Raw genomic sequence first — 24,171 nt, forward strand, 5'->3', positions numbered from 1 at the left:
AAATATCAATTATTTGTATATATTATGTAATCGCTTACACGACCAATTTCAACAAGAATGGCACGATAAAGTCACTGGTATGCAAAAACTTGATTATTATGTAAGATTCAAATCATCTTTTAAGTATGAATTATATCTGGATAAGATTGAAAATGATTTGTTAAGAAAATTGTTTACATGTTTCAGATTATCATCGCATAGTCTAGCTATTGAAACCGGGCGTTACAACAATATTGAAAGAGCAAATAGGATTTGTCATCAATGTAATTCAAATATGGTTGAAACTGAGTATCATTTCTTAATGATTTGCCAGAAATATAAAGATCTACGTATGAAATATTTACCAAAACTCTCATGGCCAAATTTGGTAAAATTTGATAATTTATTATCGACAGGAAATAGGAAAACACTAATCGATATTTGTAGATTTTTAAAGGAAGCATACAATCTAAGAACATAGTTGCATTTTGTGTATATTGTATTTAATGAGCTTGCCATATTCACTCATGTTTATGTTTATGTTTATATGTATATTTTCACTGTTCTTTAGCCAAAGACATATGTTGTGTCGAGTTTGCTAAATAAATGTTGTTGTTATTGTTGTTGTTGATATTTTGATCTATAGTTGTTTTCCATCTTGTAATTCCAGGGGTAGAGCTGTGTTTTGGGATATAAAGAACAGATTGCCTAGGTCTGTGACCACCATAGAGTGGGATGGCAGTTTTGTGTCCGTATATAGCAAAGACAATCCAAATTTACTGTTTAACATGTGTGGATTTGAGTGTAGGATTTTACCAAAGTGTAGAACAACACATGAGGAGTTTACACACAGGGACGGAGTATGGAACTTGCAGAATGAGGTATGTGGTGAACATTCTTATTTCTTTCATATAGATTGTTTATATAGCAAACACTCCTGTAGTGAATCTATTACAAAATTGTGCATTCTTTGTGCATTCATTCTTTTAAATTGTTAGTCACAACTGATTGGATCTGCTTGTGTTTGTAGGTATAAGGCTTTTTTCAGACTGGACTATGATTTTGTCTTGCTTATTATGAAATGCTAAACATAGGTCTTTTTCATTGAAAATATCGAATATTTGAACAGACCTGGGATTTTTCAGGTCAGGTTTTTGTCTGCTAGAATTTCCCTATATAACTCTACTGAAAATAGGGATTTCAGGCATAAGAATGTAGATTTCAGGTTTTTGACTGAATCCCAGGTCAGTATTTAGTACATTCTGAATATAGTATATATCTTAATTGAAATATTTCACATTTGATTTTATTGTTAAAATGTGATTTTGTGCATTAGGTAACTAAAGAGCGTACAGCCCAGTGTTTCCTGAGAGTAGATGACGAGTCGATGAACAAGTTTCATAACCGTGTCAGACAGATTCTCATGGCTTCAGGATCCACCACATTCACAAAGGTTTGTTGTTATATACAGTAACATTGTGATGCATGTTCAAAGTGATTTGTTCAGTTATGTTTACATTTAAACTGTACTACTTTATACTTACAGTGGGGCCTCCTTGGCCGAGTGGTTAAGGTCGCTGACTTCAAATCACTTGCCCCTCATCAATGTGGGTTTTAGCCTCGGGGCATTGAATTCTTCATGTCAGGAAGCTTTCCTGCAGGCTTACGGGAGGTTGATGGTTCTACCCAGGTGCCTGCTTGTGATGAAATAATGCACGGAGAGGCATCTGGGGTCTTCCTCCACCATCAAAAGCTTGAAAGTTGCCATATGACCTAAAATTGTGTCAGTGCGACGTTAAACCCAACAAAATAAATAATTAAATTATACCTTCTGCATGTGATGTTACAAATTTGTTTCCTTGTGATACAATTTAATCATATATGATTTTATTATACCCCCAGACAGGAAGTAAATAGGAGCTGTATAAAGTCAGGCATGTTGTGTGTCTGTCGTCAAAAGGCATATCTCCAAAACTAATGTATTTTCTAATAATTACGCATAAATATTCGACATCATAAAAGGATGAAAATTCATGCATGTCCTAGGTCACTAGTTTCAAAGTCGAGGTCACCCTGAGTTCAAATGTCAGATGGATGTTACTTAATGTCTGCTTTGTAAGGTGCTACATTTAAGAAATCTGTTAAATACCCTGGTTTTATTCTTTCCTATTTCTTGTTAGAAATGTCTTTGAGGTCATAAAACATAAGTTAGTTGTAAGAACTTGTTATATATTTGATCAATGATGTATTACAGATTGTGAACAAGTGGAACACAGCCCTAATTGGACTGATGACATACTTCAGGGAGGCTGTAGTCAACACACAGGAACTACTAGACCTCCTTGTCAAGTGTGAGAACAAGATTCAAACACGTATCAAGATTGGTCTCAACTCTAAAATGCCGAGCAGATTCCCTCCTGTAGTATTCTATACACCAAAAGAATTGGGAGGTTTGTAAAGCTGTTAAATATTTTGTTATTAGAATAGCTTTCTGTCTATAAATTCTTTCATGTAGTCTCAGTTCGATGAAAAGAGAGGTATGTGTATAGTAGTAGTTTGAGCTTCATTTGCTCAAGTATTGTGACGTCTTTTAATGATAACTGTTCATAGTTTGAAGGCATTGATTGCTATATGAACAGCCTGTCTCAAAAGAACAGGCTCTAAGTATTCTGAAAACTGAACTTGTGTTAAGCGATCTACCCATATAGTATCATGTATTATTGAAAAATGTCTTATAATTCAGTTTAGTAATAAAGAATGTTTACATTACAGGTTTGGGTATATTGAGTATGGGATAAGTGTTCCAGTACAGTAATATGGAATATTTGTTTTACAGGTTTGGGAATGTTGAGTATGGGACATGTGTTGATTCCACAGTCAGATTTGAGATGGTCCAAACAGACAGATGTGGGAATCACACATTTTAGATCTGGAATGTCTCATGACGAGGATCAGCTTATTCCTAATTTGTACAGGTAACTATGTCTTATGTGTTACCATTAATTCTTGATTCAGAATGTTTTGATTTTTAAGGATTTTTTGCTGTTTGCAGATTTGTCTCACCAAGAACAGATTCTTGCTATATCATTGTATGGAACAAAACAAAAGAAAAATTTGACATCTCGAGTTGTTTCAAAATGAATACGTTTGAATTGCCAATTGAAATGTCAAGAGTTTGGTCCCAAGACAAGGCATATGTTCCTTTTAGATTTGATTTGAACAAAGATGATTGGTCAGAAGGTCAATTTTATGTTGAAGAATGTTGTATAGTGAAAGACAAACTAGGCAGGAGAGGAATCACTGTTGAAATAAATTCTGTAGAATGTTGATGTATTTATATTTCTAGGTATATTATGCCATGGGAAAGTGAGTTTATAGACTCACAGAGAGTCTGGGCTGAATATGCCTTGAAGAGACAGGAGGCTAACGCCCAGAATCGCCGCCTGACACTGGAGGACCTGGAAGACAGCTGGGACCGAGGTATACCTAGAATTAACACACTGTTCCAGAAAGACAGACACACACTGGCTTATGATAAGGGCTGGAGAGTGAGAACAGAGTTCAAGGCTTATCAGGTATTGAAACAGAATCCATTCTGGTGGACACATCAGCGTCATGATGGTAAACTGTGGAATCTGAACAACTACAGAACAGATATGATACAGGCTCTCGGTGGAGTGGAGGGTATACTGGAACATACACTTTTCAAGGGAACTTACTTCCCAACATGGGAAGGTCTTTTCTGGTACGTACTTCTGAATGATTTCATGCCCTGGCACAACCTAAAAAATGCGAACATAAGTGAAATAGAGTAGATTTACTTTTGACAATTTTTATACTTCCTACATTATTTGAAGGTGGTGAAGAGGGGATAATTCTTCCAAAGTCATGTTCAAAACATTTTAAAAGTACTAAAGAACAATATATTGGCAGGTTCTTAGCATGTTAGTGTTCTATGTTATATATATGTTGCCACATTTCATATTAAGACTGTTCAAACTATTTCTGTTTATTTATAAATATAGAAGTTGATCCTTTGGAACAAAGCTATACATGTTTAATGATGAAAGAAATATTTTTAATGTATAAGTAAGTGAACAAAGAAGAGAACTCTGCTGCCTTGTCTAAAATCATACTGTAATATTTCGATATTTTCATGAAACCAAAACAAAGATAAAACCACACCTGCTAAGAGACTGTGAATTGTTAGCTGTACTTTTTCTCTTCAAAGTAGTTAAAGTCAAAGTCTGCAAGTACTGATTTTCTCAAAATAGTCGGAACTACTAATGTGTTTAGTCTTAAAAGTCCTTGATACCCTAGAATGTGGTCTGTGATCATTTTCAGCATCTAAACTGTTCACATATATAGTGTATATCTGAATTATTGTGTTTACAGGGAGAAGGCAAGTGGTTTTGAGGAGTCTATGAAGTACAAGAAGCTGACCAATGCACAAAGATCCGGTCTCAACCAGATCCCTAACAGAAGATTCACCCTCTGGTGGTCACCTACCATCAACAGAGCTAATGTAAGTAGTGAATAGCATTGATTTATAAATATGTTACATATCTTCAGCTTACCAGATAATGAATTCAAAGTCTTAATATCCAGTCATTGTTGGTTACAAATGTTGAAATGTCCATAAAGAGAAGTTCTGTGTCCCAAAAGCAAGGCTTGAAAAGGTTTTGGACATCATATTGTTCTAGTATAATGTTGCTTAGCTGCAGTATAAAATAATTTTTAGCTCGACTATTCAAAGGATAGTCTATTCTGCTCACCCTGGCATCTGTGTCTGTGTCACACCTTAGTTAAAGTTTTGCATGCAAGTACATATGGATATCATTTAAAGGCACAAAGCTTTGAAACTTTTTTTCTAGGTCAATTACCAACCTCACTGGGTCATGTCTTATAACTCTGAAATGTAATTTGGGCAAATTATGCCTCCTTTTGGACTTAGAAAAATCCTGGTTTAAGTTTTGCATCTCCAAATCAAATGCAGATATTGAATTGAATCTTTACATGTGTCTTCAGGGTTAAAAAAATAAGTTATAGCATCAAGTCCCATAACTCTGACATGCATTTTGGTCAAATTATTTCCCCTGTGAACTGAAAACTTCTGGTTAAAGTTTTGCATGCAAATTACTATCTCCAAAACTAAGGCAGATATTGGATTGAATCTCTATAGATATTCTAACATTTAAGGTAATATTCCTCCTTCTGGGACAACAATTCGAATAGTCGAGCATTTACTGTCTTATGGACAGATCTTGTTCAATTTGTTGGTATTTATTATTAGTATTTGTATGCTAAAAGTCATCATTTGCTTACTTGCAGGTATATGTAGGTTTCCAGGTACAGTTAGATCTGACTGGTATTTTCATGCACGGCAAGATCCCTACATTGAAGATCTCACTGATCCAGATTTTCAGAGCTCACTTGTGGCAGAAAATACATGAGAGTGTAGTCATGGATCTCTGTCAGGTAAATATTTGCTTTTGCAAAAACAGTTTTAAGGAACTCGTTTTTCCCAGTATAAATACAACCAAAACATGTACAGCCCCACATATGATCTCATGTTAAGGGGTGTTTTACCCCTGTTTTAACAGAGTATATTTAACTCCCTGAATTTGTTTTCAAATGATATTTTAAAATTTAAGTTTTTAGCTCACCTGTCACAAAGTGACAAGGTGAGCTTTTGTGATCGCGCGGTGTCCGTCGTCCGTGCGTGCGTGCGTCCGTCCGTTAACTTTTTGCTTGTGACCACTCTAGAGGTCACATTTTTCATGGGATCTTTATGAAAGTTGGTCAGAATGTTCATCTTGATGATATCTAGGTCAAGTTCGAAACTGGGTCACGTGCCTTCAAAAACTAGGTCAGTTGGTCTAAAAATAGAAAAACCTTGTGACCTCTCTAGAGGCCATATATTTCACAAGATCTTCATGAAAATTGGTCAGAATGTTCACCTTGATGATATCTAGGTCAAGTTTGAAACTGGGTCACGTGCCGTCAAAAACTAGGTCAGTAGGTCTAAAAATAGAAAAACCTTGTGACCTCTCTAGAGGCCATATATTTCCCAAGATCTTCATGAAAATTGGTCAGAACGTTCATCTTGATGATATCTAGGTCAAGTTCGAAACTGGGTCACGTGCCTTCAAAAACTAGGTCAGTAGGTCAAATAATAGAAAAACCTTGTGACCTCTCTAAAGGCCACATTTTTCATGGGATCTGTATGAAAGTTGATCTGAATGTTCATCTTGATGATATCTAGGTCTAGTTCGAAACTGGGTCACGTGCAGTCAAAAACTAGGTCAGTAGGTCTAAAAATAGAAAAACCTTGTGACCTCTCTAGAGGCCATATATTTCATGAGATCTTCATGAAAATTGGTCAGAATGTTTACCATGATGATATCTAGGTCAAGTTCGAAATTGGGTCACGTGCCCTCAAAAACTAGGTCAGTAGGTCAAATAATAGAAAAACCTTGTGACCTCTCTAGAGGCCATATTTTTCATGGGATCTGTATGAAATTTGGTCTGAATGTTCATCTTTATGATATCTAGGTCTTTTTCGAAAGTGGGTCACGTGCCGTCAAAAACTAGGTCAGTAGGTCAAATAATAGAAAAACCTTGTGACCTCTCTAAAGGCCATATTTTTCATGGGATCTGTATGAAAGTTGGTCTGAATGTTCATCTTGATGATATCTAGGTCAAGTTCGAAACAGGGTCATGTGCAGTCAAAAACTAGGTCAGTAGGTCTAAAAATAGAAAAACCTTGTGACCTCTCTAGAGGCCATACTTGTGAATGGATCTCCAAAAAAATTGGTCAGAATGTTCACCTTGATGATATCTAGGTCAAGTTTGAAACTGGGTCACGTGCCTTAAAAAACTAGGTCAGTAGGTCAAATAATAAAAAAACCTTGTGACCTCTCTAGAGGCCATACTTTTCATGGGATCTGTATGAAAGTTGGTCTGAATGTTCATCTTGATGATATCTAGGTCAAGTTTGAAACTGGGTCAACTGCGGTCAAAAACTAGGTCAGTAGGTCTAAAATTAGAAAAATCTTTTGACCTCTCTAGAGGCCATATTTTTCAATGAATCTTCATGAAAATTGATCTGAATGTTCACCTTGATGATATCTAGGTCAATTTCGAAACTGGGTCACGTGCGGTCAAAAACTAGGCCAGTAGGTATAAAAATAGAAAAACCTTGTGACCTCTCTAGAGGCCATATTTGTCATGAGATCTTCATGAAAATTAGTGAGAATGTTCACCTTGATGATATCTAGGTAAAATTCAAAACAGGGTCACGTACCTTCGAAAACTAGGTCAATAGGTCAAATAATAGAAAAACCTTGTGACCTCTCTAGAGACCATATTTTTCAATGGATCTTCTTGAAAATTGGTCAGAATTTTTATCTTGATAATATCTAGGTCGAGTTCAAAACTGGGTCACATGAGCTCAAAAACTAGGTCACTATGTCAAATAATAGAAAAAACGACTTCATACTCAAAACTGGGTCATGTGGGAAGAGGTGAGCGATTCAGGACCATCATGGTCCTCTTGTTTCAGTTAGTTTAAAAGAATTCATTCATTTACAATTGTGATTACATTAAAGTACATTTGTGGTGGCTGTTAACAAGTGACAAATGCACATTATGTCTTTGCCTTCATTTTACTCAAATACTGTTTATATTTTATAAATGCATACGTAACATTTTGTTTGGAGCTGCTGTGAATTTCTGTCAGCTGATTATCGATTCATTGCCTGCCTTTAAACTTGAATACAGTTTCTCCACGTTTTTTCCAATGTATGAGTTTTTTTTGTTGGTTTTTAGCTCCACTATTGAATTTCGGAGAATAGGGGGGCTATTCTACTCGCCCCGGCGTCGGCGTGACCCTTCTTAGTTAAAGTTTTTCGGCAACCTTTCTTTTTCTGTCATATCTTCGTTACTTTTACTTATATCTTACTGTAACTTCACATAAACATTGTCCAGTATACAAACAATATATGTGTAGGGAATGAGCCCATTATACCCAAGGTCAAGGTCACCAAGCTGTTATACTTGGGTTATTTTTAAAGTTAAAGATTTTCTGCAACCTTTGTTTTTCTGTCTTATCTTTGTTAATATTGCTTATATTTTACTGTAACTTCACATAAACATTGTCCAGTATACAAACAAATTATATGTAGGGGCTGAGCCCATTATACCCAAGGTCAAGGTCACCAAGGTGTTATACTTAGGTTATTTTTAAGGTTAAAATTTTTCGGCAACCTTTGTTTTTCTGTCATATCTTTGTTACTATTGCTTGTGTCTTACTGTAAGTTCACTGTCCAGCATACAAACAAGGTATATGCAGGGGCTGGGCCCATTATACCCAAAGTCAAGGTCACAAAGTTGTTATACTTGGAATTATTTTCATGTTAAATTTTTTTCGAAAGCTTTGTTTATAGACATACCTTTGGTACTTTAAAAGATAATGACTTGAAATTAATTTTTTTTCTTTATAATCAGCATCTGCATATGTGGTTACAAACCCCATTACTCTAATTGTATTTTTAACAGAATAATGCCCCTTTTGTACCTAATCTTTTTTTCGCTTTCTGGATATTACTTTAATGCAATATAAGATAAAGACTTGAAACTTGAAATGTATCTATACCATCATCATCTGCATGTGTGGTAACAATCCCCATAACTCTGATTCGTATTTTTGACCAAATTATGCCCCTTTTATACTTAAATTTTTTAACAAACTTCGTTTTCTGGACATAACTTTGGTACTGTATAAGATAATGATTTGAAACTCAAAATATATCTTTACTATCATCATCTGCATGTGTTGTAACAATCCCAATAACTCTTAATTTCTGTTTTTGACAGAATTATGCCCCTTGGTGTATCTTCCTTTTAAAGTAGAGGTCTCTTATTGAGACATAAATTCATTTTACTGTCAAATCCCCGAATAGTATAGCGCGCTGTCTTACGGACAGCTCTTGTTTTGTTTTGTTTTTTGACAAAATTGGAAATGCAGTTTTGCAAGAATGTGGATTACCTGGAGCTCAGATTATGTTTTAAAAACAAAAGTCATGGTAGTATATTATATTAAAAACTGAGATTTCATTAATTTAATGTTTTTATACACACAAAATATTTACATCACATTATGGTTAATATATTGATATATTTTAATATATTGATATATTATTCTTGTTATTTATATGTACACAGTACAAAATAACAATACTTAGTAAGTAGTTTGCAGACAAAGATACAAAGACAAACTCTGTTTTATTTAATTGACTTGAAATCACAATTTAGAATATTCAGTTGTTTGAATGTATTGGCAAAACTTTTAAGTCAGTTTCTTGCTGGATTATATAGAAATTAAATGTAGTGTCATATGAAATGAAAAATGAGTAAGATAGTCCTGATTTAAGGTTTGTTTTCTTTTCTGATTTTCTTGCTAAGGTTTTAGTTTCTTAGTCCCAGCTTTCACGGTATTTTAGATTTAAAAAAAAAATATATTTTTGGTTAGACCAGCTTCAAACTGTTAATATAAAACCATTATGACAAACACAAGACACTTGCTACTGATGTTGCTGTAGGATTCTGATATATCCACAGTTATAACATTGTTTCGTCACATTTTCTGGTTACTGTATGATTGTACGTCAGTCAGAAATGATATGTCCTTCAGCTGTTTCAGTGATTATTCCATCTGAATCCAGTACTGTAAGGAGTAGTTTAAGGAAAAACCTGCTTGGTAAGAAAAGCAGAATCATGAAAATTGCTGAAAGGAACACAAATTGCTCAAATGGAAGTCCAAATTTGTTTGCAATGTTCAAGTCCAGATGCCAGTCTGATCTCGGCACTGTTTGCGTAGATGCAGCTAATTGGGTATTTCTCTTTTGTCTTTGTTTTATTGCAGCTTTTTCTTTCTTTTCACTTTCTGCAAAGTGGTTTGAGAGCTCAAAACTGAGAGGATCTGAAAATCCACGCTTGCCATAGGTGAGGAAATAAGGGCCCCAAACAAATAGTGCATTGTAGAGATACGCTTGAAACCAAGACCTGCATAAAAACATTTTTGTGCAGTAATTTGCAAGTTCTTCTGTTGTAAAAAGTGTTATGAGACATGTATGTATTTTGTTCATATGATTAGCTATACTTAGTGACTCACAGACTTGGATTATTTCTTCAGAGTGAGGCAGGCAATCATGAGAAAACTCCTCAATCATCCTTGTGCCATTGTTTAAGAGATAACTTAGTCTATCAATCACCAGTGTTTGCTCTGTCTTTGTCAGCTTTCTTGCAAACAGGTTTCTCTTTGGGATCATGTAACTTGGAAGGTGCTTGCTTTCTACCACACTTTGGAGATACGTTATAGCGTCTTGCAGCCTGGCTAACAAATGTTTTTTGCGGAATTTTCTCTGCGGAATCTTTTCAGCAAGCCAAAGAATAACCATTTTCACCACATATGAAGTGATATCTTTGCACAAAGGCTGCAGTATGTACTTAGCTATCAGCTTCATCAACACAAATACCTTTGTTTGAGTGTTGTTCAAGGCTTGGACTAAGTGGGTTTCAGCCATGGTAAAACAGATTCTCCATTGTAGATCTTCATTGATGCTGTCTTTACAGCCAACAGGTACAACATAAGCAGGCAGGGACATTACATGGTTAATTGTCTTTCTACACGGCCAGCCACACTTTCTATCCCTCATTTTCCATGCTTGTAGGATGGAGTCAGCTTGGCATGGGAAAGCTCGTACAAAATCTTTACCCTTGTCTGTGAGATTAATTTTGGAAAACCAGTATTTCTGGATCAGGTTATTTTCTACGTACTTTGGAATAGATGGACCCTGTGGGCTTTTATAACGAGTATATCTGCTGATGAGACCATCTCCAGTTTTAAATACATCATCATTTTTGGTCATGAACAGTTTACTTGAAAGAAATCGTCCTTTTTTCATTTTTACAAGAGCATACTTTAAAGTTTCAAAAGTTTCAAAATCTTCCTCTCTGCTTACCAGTTTAAGGAAAGTGTAGCCTGCTGGTGCTTTGTTTTGTACCATCTTGAATACCAGTTTGCTAGTTTCATTGAGCGTTCCAAAGTCTTCAAAGGAAGTTATAGCATGGTTGATTTGTAGAATGTCTTCATCATTAATATAGCTCATTCCAGTACCTTCACGCATACTGCCAACAAATATTTTCTCAATCTCATTTGTTTTTAGGATTGTTTTAGTTGAAATGTCTTTTGCCCTTGAACATCTGTTGAAGACATGGATCCTTTCCCAGATTCTTCTCCTGTCGAAGCCTAGCTCGTCCAAATATCCACTCAACCATTTTGACAGTTCCTTCTTCGTAGCTGTTGCCATTATAGGTTTCCATTACAGCCTGTGAAAGTAAAGTGTTTGTTCATTGAAAAAGTATCAGGTTTTGAAAGTTTTAATTGGAAAATCAAGAGGCATAAATGTGGTTTTCACGGAAAAAGTGTACATTTTTATGCCGATGAGAATATGAGATGTGTATGTTGGGATTTAATTTTGCGTGTCAAGGCAACCACGAAATTTAGGAAATTTGGTCCTCTAGTAATTTTACAGACAAATATGTTCCTACTCTGATTTTGATGATAAAATTGCAAACTGTCATACATAACTGAAATGCGTTAAATCCTACGGAATAAACAAAATGTTATTGACATCATTGTCTTCTTTTTACAAAAAGAAACAAAATGTATTGAAGGACATTGTTCCAGCAAATAGATATCATGATTGAAAAACATACAAATAAAAAATATTGAGAAAAAAGTCACTTACTTCAATATGTGATTTGAAGAAAATCAACAATTTTATATAATTGTTGCAACCCAAATTTCCTTATGCAGCAACAATTTTTCCCCTATTTATATTGGTCATATGACTTAGTGTAACTACGCCTGTTTGTTTTGGTAGTAGTTATCAATATAATTTTGGTCCTGTGACCTAGTTCAGTCTAAATATAGCTCAGATTACAATGATTTTAACCTTGAGTTCTAATTTTAATGTCGGGAATTTCCAAATGTATTTTTACAGTCCAGTAAAATGGTAAGGTTATCTTCCTAGCCAATCAGAATGAACAACGTGGCTAAGTTTACAGTATCTGATATACTTGGTTACCTATTGATCTGTCTAGAGTATCATGTTCTTTATTTGGCAGGTTTGCAAAACTGTGCAATAGACATTAATTTGGCATTTAAAATACAGTCCTATTGAAAGAACTTATACAGCTATTGTAAAATTATTGTTATTAAGGAGATTGCAAACTACTAACAAGAAAATATTTCACTTTCGCAAGACTTGAGCCTTTCATGGTTTTAAAAGTTAATTTGCCAAGATGTTAAGCTGTCAAAGAAGAAAGCCAATTCACTAATAAATAAGTTGAATTTAACTAAGTCTAAATTTCAGGCTTGGAGCATTGATGAATGTAGATACAGGCCAGTTTTGGCTAGAGGGGAGTGGAAGTGGTAGTTGGGGTCTTGTGCTGAAGTAACCATGAATATTTATAAACATTATACCAAATTTATATAGCACCACCCTTTTCATGATAAACAAGTTCAAAGGCACTTTACATAGCACAAAGGCAGTCACTCAGGGCGCCAAATATGTCTTCTACTAGTACAGACATATTGCGATCTGACCAGAGGGACAGAGTGAGAGAAAGCAACCCCCCCCCCCCCCCCACCCCAACCTCCCAGAATAGAGAGAGAAAAATCCATTTGATACAGGCCTAAATGAAAGCACAATAACTCGACTATAAACTATAAAATGTGTGTTTGTATATCAGTATGTATTAACCTTTACCCTGCTGAATTTCTATAATGAACGTGTCTGTCTTTCAGTTTGGACAGTACCATTAACTGTTAAAAGGGGTGCTTACCAAAAAGATACTGAATGGCGAACAGTGCAGACCATGATCAGATTGCTTCGTCTGCTGTGGTCGCAAAGGCAGAAATACTTGCCGTCAGCAGGCTAAGGGTTAACTAGCTTTGTTAAACATTACAGGTGTTTGATCAAGAGTTAGATGCCCTTGAGATAGAGACTGTACAGAAGGAGACTATCCATCCACGTAAATCCTACAAGATGAACAGTTCCTGTGCTGACATACTGCTCTTTGCTGCTTACAAGTGGAATGTCTCAAAACCGTCCCTGCTAGCAGATTCCAAGTAAGTACTAATCATATCATATTTATATAGCACTCTTTTGATGTAGATTCAAATCAGCTGTTTCAGGTTTTCTAATGCTTTCAGGTGCCTGTTAGGATGAAAGATTGTGTTGGGTCATCGGCGTAAGACAAAAAGGTCATTATATCCTTGGGAAGAAGCTAAATTGAAAAAACAATTGCTTGTTAAGAATCTTGATTGACTGAATATGTAGGTCTGGCTATATATGTTTTTTGAAAATTTTCTTGTTGCAAGTTCTGTCTGGTATTTTATACCTGATTTCTTGTCAGTGATTGATAAACAAATGCCAGTATATAATGTGAAGATGTTGAAGTAGAATATAAAGTTCATTTGAAAATAATTTGTCTTTGATCATCAGGGATGTGATGGACAATGCGACCACACAGAAATACTGGTTAGATATACAGTTGAGATGGGGAGACTATGACTCTCATGACATTGAAAGATACACCAGAGCCAAGTTCCTTGATTATACAACAGACAATATGAGTATCTACCCATCCCCTACTGGTGTTCTTATTGGTATTGACCTGGCCTATAATTTACACAGGTATGTTGCAGTATTGATGAAGTACTTTTTGTCTTTAATCTTCTACTTTAATTTGCAGTAATAAAAATGCAAGAGTTTCTAATTTGATTAACTGGGAATTTACTGCTCAACATACACAATATATTTAGTACAGACCTCTAATACTTGCCTTCAACCCTTACCATGCTAAATTCCTATAATGAAATTGTCTAACTTTCAATTTGGACAGTACCATTTACTGTTAAAAGGGATGCTTATTAAGAGAATACCAAATGAATGGTGAATAGTGAAGATCTTTATCAGACTGCACATATGTGCAGGCTGATCATGATCTACACTGTTCACAAAGGCAGAATCAATCGTTGCCAGCATGATATGGGTTAATAAAAACTTGTTTCTTCTGTTTAAGTGATTTCCTTAGGTCATCTTGATTATGAAATACAGGTCTAGGGGGTCTTGTATTTTTTCAGTTCCAAACAAGCACTATATTTTTAAAGACTAGGTGTTTAAAACCTAGAAGCTGCCTTTATGATTCAGTTTGAAGTGTGAGAAAAAGTTAAAAAGATTTGTAGCAAATATTTATTATAGGACTTTATTTTTGACAGTGCATACGGAAACTGGTTCCCAGGAGCAAAACCTTTGATTCAGCAGGCAATGGCAAAGATCATGAAAGCCAATCCAGCTTTGTACGTGTTGAGAGAGAGAATCCGTAAAGGTTTACAGCTGTACTCTTCAGAGCCCACTGAACCGTACCTCAGCTCACAGAACTATGGAGAACTGTTCTCTAATCAGATTATCTGGTTTGTGGATGATACCAATGTGTACAGAGTTACCATTCACAAGGTGTCAGCAGTTTTACGTTGTTTTACAGTTTTGGAAACATTTCTGGAAAAATAAAAGATGATAAGTTGTGCAAGCAGTTCTGACATGGGTATAAGTTAGTTTTTTTGTAATGAAAAACAAATGTAAAAGGAATGATCAACTTCCGTTGTTAGGTAATGTAGGAGAATATATAATTATGTAGGTTACAGATCCAAGCACAGTAAACATCTTTTACAGAGATTTTGAAAATAAAACCCGTTGATATGATTGATATGTTATTTGTATACAGATATAATAAACTGTTAATATCATTTCAGACATTTGAGGGTAACTTGACAACAAAGCCAATCAATGGAGCTATCTTCATTTTCAATCCAAGGACTGGACAGCTGTTCTTGAAGATTATTCACACTTCTGTATGGGCAGGGCAGAAACGTCTCGGACAGGTAATTTTTGTGACCCATATAGAAACTTTTTTTAGGAGTTTGGTTATTTTAGAAATGTAATTTGTGTATAGTGATAAAAAACTTGTTTATGTTATAACACTCAGATTTTGTTGCATTTAGCCCACTTCTTGGTTTGCTGAATATGTTGTCTTTCATGATACAAATCAAATTGATATAAAACAATAGGAGTGATTTATTTTTGTAATCATTTGAAGTTAAATATTGCTTTAAAGTAGTTGATTAATTTCTGTATTTGTTACTTTTTCAGCTTGCCAAATGGAAAACTGCAGAAGAAGTGGCTGCTTTGATCAGATCCCTGCCAGTGGAGGAACAGCCTAAACAGATCATTGTGACCCGTAAAGGCATGTTGGATCCTCTCGAAGTCCATCTTCTCGACTTCCCCAACATTGTGATCAAGGGGAGTGAACTCCAGCTGCCATTCCAGGCTTGTCTAAAGGTGGAGAAGTTTGGGGACTTGATTCTGAAGGCCACAGAACCACAGATGGTGCTGTTCAACCTGTATGATGATTGGTTGAAGACAATTTCTTCATACACAGTAAGTGACTAGAAACAATTCTGTTATGAACTGTTTTCAAACTATATCAGTTGCTTTAATAGTCATTATTATCCAGCAGTTGTCCATGTTATATGCATATCATAATTTCTATTTAAGATAATATTTGTAATCTTTTCTGTTTCAAATGTTCATAAGTTTGCCAGGTTTGAATTCGAGCTTTATCACTCTTTCTTGCAGTGTATTTTGTCTTGGTCTTTAATGAAGGTTGACATTTGATTTGTGCCTTTGTTTGCATGCCTATTTAATGGTCGCAAGTATCCACAGTAATGTAAATGATGTTTACTGCATGTACTGGGGGGGGGGGGTGGGGTGGGGTTGGCAATTTATAATTAGAAAATATTTTTGATAACTAGTGCAAATAGAAGTTTATAAAGTCTTCAAAATCTTTCAAAGGAATTTTTTAGTTGCCTGGATTTGTTGAAGTATGCATTGTGGAAAGTTTTTTCTTTGGAAGCAGAAAAAAATCTATCTGCAAAAAAATGCAAATAAAAATATGGCTAAATTCAAACTCTGGTCGGGCTCACACAGCTAGTGCAATAGGGAAGGCTTTGGAATGAAACTCCAGAAATCTGATCCCAGAACGAGGCTCATATTCTTGAGACTATTTGATAATGATAATTTATCTGAAGTAATTCATTCTCCACTTTGTTTTGTGTGGGTAAGTTAAAACCAAGCAAACAGATATTGACTATTATGTCTCTTGTATTCCAGGCTTTCTCTCGTTTGATCCTGATTCTGAGAGCGCTGCATGTGAACAATGATCGTACAAAGATCATTCTGAAACCAGACAAGACTACCATCACAGAGCCACATCATATCTGGCCCACACTGTCTGATGAGGAATGGATGAAGATTGAAGTACAGCTGAAAGATCTCATCTTGGCTGATTATGGCAAGAAAAACAAGTAAGTATTTGTTTAGGTAACATGATTAAATGATTCAAAGTCTACTGTTCTAAATATATTCTCTCGAACAGTATATTAATTTTACTGTTTGAATGTAATCAAGGAATGTGTGAAGTTTTTGCGATACTTCCATGACATATCCTGTTTGAAAAATATTTGTTATAATTTCTTTTTTATATTTAGCAAAACATGAATGAAGACTGAATAAATCCGTTTTACCGTGCTTAAGTATGTTTTACTGGCCTACTGCAATATTCAAGAAAATAGGACAAAACAAGAAAGAAAAAAATCAGATGTTATTTTGATATTACAGTGTGAACGTGGCGTCCCTTACCCAGTCAGAAATTCGAGACATCATACTTGGTATGGAGATCTCGGCTCCGTCAGCACAGCGACAGCAGATTGCTGAGATTGAGAAACAGACTAAAGAACAGTCACAACTTACTGCAACAACAACAAAAACTGTCAACAAACACGGTGATGAAATCATCACATCAACAACAAGTAATTACGAGACTCAGACATACGCTTCAAAAACTGAGTGGCGTGTTAGGGCAATTTCAGCCACAAACTTGCATTTGCGTACAAATCATATTTACGTGTCTTCAGATGACATTAAAGAGACAGGTTATACATATATCCTGCCGAAAAATGTGTTGAAGAAATTTATCATAATATCAGACTTGCGTGCTCAGATATCTGGATACCTGTACGGAGTTAGTCCCCCTGACAACCCACAGGTGAAGGAGATTAGGTGTATTGTGATGCCGCCACAGTGGGGAACACATCAGACTGTACATCTACCAAACATTCTACCAGAACATGAATATCTCAAGGTTTGTTTTGTTTTTGTACTTGCAAAATCTTACACTTGAAAGAAATACTGGTGTGAGAACATTATATGCCTGAAGTAATACACTTCAGTTTCTTCCAAGTCTAGCATGAAATTAAGTTTAATTGATTAAGTTACAGGTAGACGTTAAACTTTTAATATTGGGGTTTAGAAAGGCTGTTTCAGTAGTTCAGTTCATACAGAATAAAACCATAGCATGAAAATTGTTCCTCCGTCGCTGCTGTTACATTTAGCGTGTTAAATTGTTTCACTTGGGACGTATAGTATCACTATTATGTATTTGAAATACTGCACAAAAATGGAATAAAATCAAATAAAAATGGAAAGGATAAAAGCTTGCATGTTATGTGCTTCAGAAGATTGTAAATGATGTTATCATTGCTTCTTACAGGAAATGGAACCCTTAGGATGGATCCATACTCAGCCGAATGAATTACCACAGCTGTCACCACAAGACATTACAACACATGCCAAGATTATGCAGGAAAACTTGCACTGGGATGGAGAGAAAACTGTCATTATAACTTGCAGGTACAGTGCAGTGATAAACTTTCTTAAAGTGCTTGTATCAGTGTTGCATACTATATATGAGAGTGACAGAATTATGTATTCATTTATAATGTAATAAAACTGATGTTGGAAGAACAAATGGATTGCAGCCTTGAATCCTTACGTTTTTGATCCGGAGACCAGGAGTTCCAAACCCTGGTAGAGTAAATGCATCCCTTGCTGCTCTGCCTGAAGATATTGCAGCCATGTTGCCTACTTTCATGTTAGGAAGTTGTTTCTAATTTAAATGAAATAATTTGTAAGATTTCCTGGATCACAGTCCGGTTAACTTCCCATCGATGTGGGTGAAATATTTCAAAACCTGGCATTACATGATTGTATGTTACATGTAGCAATTCTTTATATCTATTATTTATATTACAGTTTTACCCCTGGTTCCTGTTCACTGACAGCCTACAAGCTGACCCCTAGTGGTTACGACTGGGGACGTCAGAATACAGACACGGGTAACAATCCAAAGGGTTACCTTCCCTCTCACTATGAACGTGTACAGATGTTGCTGTCTGACAGATTCCTGGGATTTTTCATGGTGCCAGCACAGACTTCATGGAACTATAATTTCATGGGTAATTACTAATTATCTTCTCTTTTTTTTTTTTAATCGTTAAAGAATAGAAATGAACAAATGCTAGTTTTCTTTATGGACTTCTCATTTTATAGTTTATTGCTTATAATTTTTGACATCTCGACAAAATGCTGAAGGGACTTTCATTTTGAAAAGCTTTCATCAAATTTGTATTGTTTCATGAAATGAAATATATTGGTATCAAATAATTCTTAAATGTTACATCTTTATTAATGAATTGATAATAGTCTGTTATAATATGAGTAATTGTTGCCACTGAAAGTATGAAGAAACTTAAAGAAAGAAGGCCATTTTGCTGATAAACTTAGTTTTCCATATTGAAAATAGGGTATGAACAAGACAAACTCGGACTTACTTGAATCTTGTATATACAACACCTCATATATTGTTATTTCTACTTACAGGTGTTCGTCACGATCCAAACATGAAGTACGAACTGATGTTGTCCAACCCGAAGGAATTTTACCACGAGATACATCGGCCGTCGCATTTCCTGAACTTCAGTCAGATGGAGGAGGGAGAACAAATAGGGGCAGACAGAGAGGACCTTTTCTCTTAATAAGAGTGATGTATGTGGAGGACATTGTAAAAGGAACATTTTGAAAGGAATATATTGTGAAAAAGAACTGTTTTGTTAAAATTTTGGAAGTAGAATGTATTATTATACACTTCGGTCATTCAGTGCCCAGGTGTTTGGAGATTCAGTGTGACAGTTGAAATAAAATATAGTGTTATACAGTGCACTGTCTAAACAAACGGAGTAAAAAAAAAAGTATGAATTTCACAGACCTGAAGTGTTTTGCACTTTCTTTACTCAAAAAGGCTCATTTCAGAAGAAACATGAAGCAAAAGGTTTCATGCTTGTAGGTGACTATTTTAGTGCTACTTGAACCATCTACGCTGTTTTGTATTAAAGATTTCATCAAGTTTTGTAAATTATTGTTTTAATATGCCTCATTTTCATGTGGATCTTCCTTCATTTTGTCCCATTAATTTTATTGTAAAATATACCAGAGAAATGTTTTGTAAATAGCATGACAGATTTGGATCACCTTGCACTTTACCACATAAGATGTGAAGTAAGAAAACAAATGTTTTATCATAAGCTTGTATATATAATTGACATTTAACATGGAATGGAAACATATTTGATTTTTTTTTTATATTTCAGAATATGCCAGTCAGAAAAAAATTGTTAGGTTTTATGCTGAATGTAAAGTATAGGGGAACGTCTTCTTTCCTGGTTTGAAATCGTGGATTTTTTTTCAGGTTGTTAAGAAATTGCTTGAATAATGTAAACAATTTGCTGGATGTTTGTGGTGACATTTTTAAAATTTTGATACAAAGTTTAGACAAGGTACCACATACCCAATTTGATGACAACATATAATCTAATCATATTACTACACCAGCCTGATGCTTATCAGTTTGTGAAAGTGAAAAAAATGTAGTTCTAAACAATATTAATTTGAGGAATATCTCGTGATCTGTTAAATATTTATAAAGATGTCTACTTTACTTGAAAATTAATTGCTTCAGTTCTTGTCAATAAAAGTTCAACAACTCGAGTGTTATATGCGTCACTTTATTTCTCAGTTATGAAACACAAATATAGAAATATCAGAAATGCAAAATAAATATATGGAACCTGCACTTTGCATGCCAGATTATCACAGTGAACAAGTGGACGAGGTTTCAGTACATTCCCACTAATGGATATAGAGGCACAAGCGTGCATACAAAACTTAAGACTTCTTGCATACTAGATGGGGTGTACAGTGATTTCACCGGTGCTGGGAAACTTGCCTTACATTCTGGGATTTAAGATGATTCGTGCTGTTAATGACTTAAAACGAACTACATCTATGTAGTAATTTCGTGATGTAAAACTGGATAAAAATGAAACGCCTTTACAGTTTCTCCTTGTTCGTACATTATATTTCTCGATTTCAAAACCGTTAATTTACGAAAATACGTAACATTCCATTGCAGATGACAAAACAAGAAGAATACGGAACTACTGCGTTGATTTTGTCTTTGTAACGTCATTACGAATTTGCTGTTTACGTATGTAAAGCTCGTGTCCTTTGTTAGTACGTTAAATTAAGAAAAAGTACTGTAAGTCAGTCATTTGTGTGTTTCTATCTTCACTATTATTTGTTGATTACGGAATGCAAGAATGATTCTGTCACTAGTTACAGGTGCCAATGGGAGCCTCGTTATCGCTGAAACAGTAACCTTTTAGGCTGGATATTCCCATCTGCACCTACAACCAGTGAAAGAGTAATGTTACCGAATCGGGATGCACATACGGATGCCAACATAGACGCTGACACATGGATGAATGCAATAGCTCTACCAGTCAAACTAAAAAGGAACACATCTGGGCTTTTTTTGAACGATCGGTCACAGAAGTTAATTATGTATGGACATTCGTACTTCATCCCTCCCCTCGGTATGGATTATATTCCAGTATTGTAAAAGGGGAATTATTTTTTTTAGCTCACCTGAGCACAAAGTGCACTAAGATGAGCTTTTGTGATCACCCTGTGTCCGTTGTCCACCGTCAACAATTTGAATGTTAACACCCTTGAGGTCACAATTTTGGCCCAGTCTTAATGAAACTTGGTCAGAATGTTAACCTCAATAACATCTCGGACGAGTTCGATATTGGGTTTTCTGGGGTCAAAAACTAGGTCACCAAGTCAGATCAAAGGAAAAGCTTGTTAACACTCTAGAGGTCACAATTTTGCCCCAATCTTAATGAAACTTGGTCAGAATGTTTCCCTCAATAAAATCGTGGACGAGATCGATATTGGGTCATCTGGGGTCAAAAACTAGGTCACCAGGTCAGGTCAAAGGAAAAGATTGTTAACACTCTAGAAGTCACAATTTTGGCCCAATCTTAATGAAACTTGGCCAGAATGTTATCCTAAATAAAATCTTGGACGAGATTGATACTGGGTCAGGTGGGGTCATAAACAAGGTCACCAGGTCTAATCAAAGGAAAAGCTTGTTAACATTGTAGAGGTCACGTTTATGACTATATCTTAATGAAACTTAAGAATGGTCAGAATGTTAATCCTGATGATCTCAAGGTGCATTTTGAATCCGGGTCATGTAGGATGAAAAACTAGGTCAAATCAAAGGAAAAGCTAGTTAACACTAGAGGCCACATTTATGATAATATCTTTATGAAACTTGGTCTGAATGTTAATCTTGATGATCCATAGGTCAAGTTCGAATCTGGGTCGGGTGGGGGTCAAAAACTAGGTCACCAGGTTAAATCAGAGAAAAAGCTTGTTAACACGCTAGAGGTCACAATTTTGGCCCAATCTTAATGACACTTGGTCAGAATGTTACCCTCAATGAAATTTTGGACGAGTTCGAAATTGGGTCATCTGGGACCAAAAGCTAGGTCACCAGCTCATATCAAAGGAAAAGCTTGTTAACACTGCGGTGGCCACATTTTGACCATATCTTTATGAAACATGGTGAAAATGTTAATCTTGATGATCTATAGGTCAAGTTCAAATCTGGGTCAGGTGGGTTTAAAAACTTGGTCACTAGGTCAAATTAAAGAGAATGCTTGTTAACACTCTAGAGGCCACATTTATGACTGTATCTTCATGAAACTTAATCAGAATGTTAATCTTGATGACCTTTAGGTTTAAGTTTGAATTAGGGTCATGTGGGAGCAAAAACAAGGTCACCGGGTGAAATCAGAGGAAAAGCTAGTTAACACTGTAGAGGCAACATTTATGACCATATCTTTATGAAACTTGATCAGAATGATGATCTTTAGGTCAATAGGTCAGGTGAGCGATACAGGGCCTTCATGGCCCTCTTGTTTAATTTTCGACTATTTTTTGCATTTATTTCTCAGAAAAGCTTTATTAAAGACAACCAGGCAGTTCCATTTTCAAGTCATAAGTCGAGAAATTCGCGTTTTTCTAAGGCCACCCTATGTCCGAGTTTGGGCCAAAAATGTCACCTCATGTGCAAGTTTTCGCATTTTTCGAGTGTTTTAGTTTAGTTCAGATGTTCTGATGTACAGAAGGTAAAATCAGCACTATATCATCTAAAATGCCACGAATTTAGCAAATCCATCGTGATTTAATGTCTAAATCATACAAATACGAGATTTGATCGGCACCAGATTTAGCGAAATCATCACTCCATGTGCGAAAATTTAGTCGAAAATTAAAAAATCCAAAACTAAGTGTGTTGTGCCCAAATGTCGTTATACGTGATTAGAAATAGAATCTGTCTACTGGCACTTTGAGAAGAATACCTCATTAGCCACTTATAGTCTATATACCAATAAAAGAAATTGTTCTTCGTTTCATAAAAAATTCAGCAACTTCACAACAATTTTGTTACAGTTTCTAGATTTTCACTCCGTCGTAGACCTATTTTCCACAAGATATCCATACATTTGCTTCGAGAAAACGAAAAGAAAAAGGGGCGTTGAACAGGATGCAGTAAAATGCAAGTCAGCTAAGTCAGGTACCATCATATTACTACACCATTAGTCGAGGTTGACAAAAGTGCATTGTTGCATTGTACCAATGGCTATATGATTAATGTTTGTTTGTTTGTTTTGGGTTTAACGCCGTTTTTCAACAGTATTTCAGTCATGTAACGGCGGGCAGTTAACCTAACCAGTGTTCCTGGATTCTGTACCAGTACAAACCTGTTCTCCGCAAGTAACTGCCAACTTCCCCACATGAATCAGAGGTGGAGGACTAATGATTTCAGACACAATGTCGTTTATCAAATAGTCACGGAGAACATACGCCCCGCCCGAGGATCGAACTCACGACCCTGCGATCCGTAGACCAACGCTCTTACCTACTGAGCTAAGCGGGCGGGCTTATATGATTAATGTATTTTAGTGCATTCTCGCAAAACATTATAAAAGCTGTTTTAACTACTCTGCAAGAAACTCGTGCATTCATCAGTGTAAAAAATATCTTGTGGGTCTCTGTGATCGTTTGTGTGTGTGTGTTCGGGTTTAACGTCTTTTTCAACAGCTTTTCAGTCGTATAAACGACGGTGTCTACATGTAGCAGTGAGCACAATGCCCAACTTTATAGTGCTGCCTCACTGGAATATCACATTATACTGACACCGGGCTGACCAGTCCTAGCACTATCCTCTTAATGCTGAGCGGCAAGCGAGGAAGCTACTAGTACCATTTTTTTTACGTCTTTGGTATGACGCGGACGGGGATCGAACCCACGACCTCCCGCACTCGAAGCGGACGCTCTACCACTAGGCTACCGAGGCGGTAGTGGTAAATATAGCTAAGAATCATTTGCCCCTCACGGCTTTTCTGTGAGGTTCGGAAAGTCGATGGTTCTAGCCAGATACCATAATGCATGAGGTCTTTTCCCGCCTTTAAAAGCTGGAAAGTCTTCATACGAACTATGGTTTTGTCGTTAAGCCAAGTTAAAATGAAGTTCATCAGACAAATGATAGAAATTATCGAGGCGAAGTTTGGTTTTTGAGGTATTTATACGCATTGAATTGACGTGACGTTAACGGGTCACTTCTATGCAGTTTTTAGCAGTCGACTTGTACGTGCATAATTATATATTAATATTTATGCAAGATACAAAGTAATCGTATGGTGCACATTTCTATGATACTGTTTTAGGACTGAAAATGAATAGTCGCCATTCA

The 24,171-nt window shown here is 35.8% G+C and overlaps 2 protein-coding genes across 2 annotated transcripts in view; one reads left to right on the forward strand and one right to left on the reverse strand.

Annotated features, from left to right (window-relative positions):
* The window catches only part of LOC128547464 (pre-mRNA-processing-splicing factor 8), a 53,017-nt gene extending 32,966 nt beyond the window's left edge, over positions 1–20,051 (forward strand). The window contains exons 22-38 of the mRNA XM_053520375.1: positions 650–860; positions 1,316–1,432; positions 2,234–2,429; positions 2,816–2,954; positions 3,326–3,724; positions 4,375–4,504; positions 5,311–5,457; positions 13,017–13,177; positions 13,554–13,745; positions 14,330–14,567; positions 14,864–14,992; positions 15,261–15,548; positions 16,281–16,474; positions 16,788–17,310; positions 17,719–17,858; positions 18,261–18,463; positions 18,888–20,051. Coding sequence (XP_053376350.1) covers positions 650–860; positions 1,316–1,432; positions 2,234–2,429; positions 2,816–2,954; positions 3,326–3,724; positions 4,375–4,504; positions 5,311–5,457; positions 13,017–13,177; positions 13,554–13,745; positions 14,330–14,567; positions 14,864–14,992; positions 15,261–15,548; positions 16,281–16,474; positions 16,788–17,310; positions 17,719–17,858; positions 18,261–18,463; positions 18,888–19,042 — 3,562 coding nt within the window. The 3' untranslated portion in view covers positions 19,043–20,051. The remainder of the gene's footprint in view (positions 1–649; positions 861–1,315; positions 1,433–2,233; positions 2,430–2,815; positions 2,955–3,325; positions 3,725–4,374; positions 4,505–5,310; positions 5,458–13,016; positions 13,178–13,553; positions 13,746–14,329; positions 14,568–14,863; positions 14,993–15,260; positions 15,549–16,280; positions 16,475–16,787; positions 17,311–17,718; positions 17,859–18,260; positions 18,464–18,887) is intronic.
* Positions 9,246–11,946, reverse strand: LOC128547466 (uncharacterized). The gene is made up of 2 exons (XM_053520377.1): positions 11,793–11,946; positions 9,246–11,370 (listed from the first exon to the last, which is right to left on the reverse strand). Exon 2 carries the CDS (start codon positions 11,349–11,351, stop codon positions 9,648–9,650), a length of 1,704 nt encoding a protein of 567 aa, XP_053376352.1. The 5' UTR covers positions 11,352–11,370; positions 11,793–11,946; the 3' UTR covers positions 9,246–9,647.
* Positions 20,052–24,171: the final 4,120 nt, after the last annotated feature.

The sequence above is a fragment of the Mercenaria mercenaria genome, chromosome 12, assembly GCF_021730395.1.
Source record: "Mercenaria mercenaria strain notata chromosome 12, MADL_Memer_1, whole genome shotgun sequence".
Classification (NCBI taxonomy): domain Eukaryota; kingdom Metazoa; phylum Mollusca; class Bivalvia; order Venerida; family Veneridae; genus Mercenaria; species Mercenaria mercenaria.

Coding starts and splice junctions, on each gene's coding strand:
- LOC128547466 (XM_053520377.1), bottom strand. CDS start 11,351: ATGGCAACAGCTACGAAGAAGGAACTGTCAAAATGGTTGAGTGGATAT.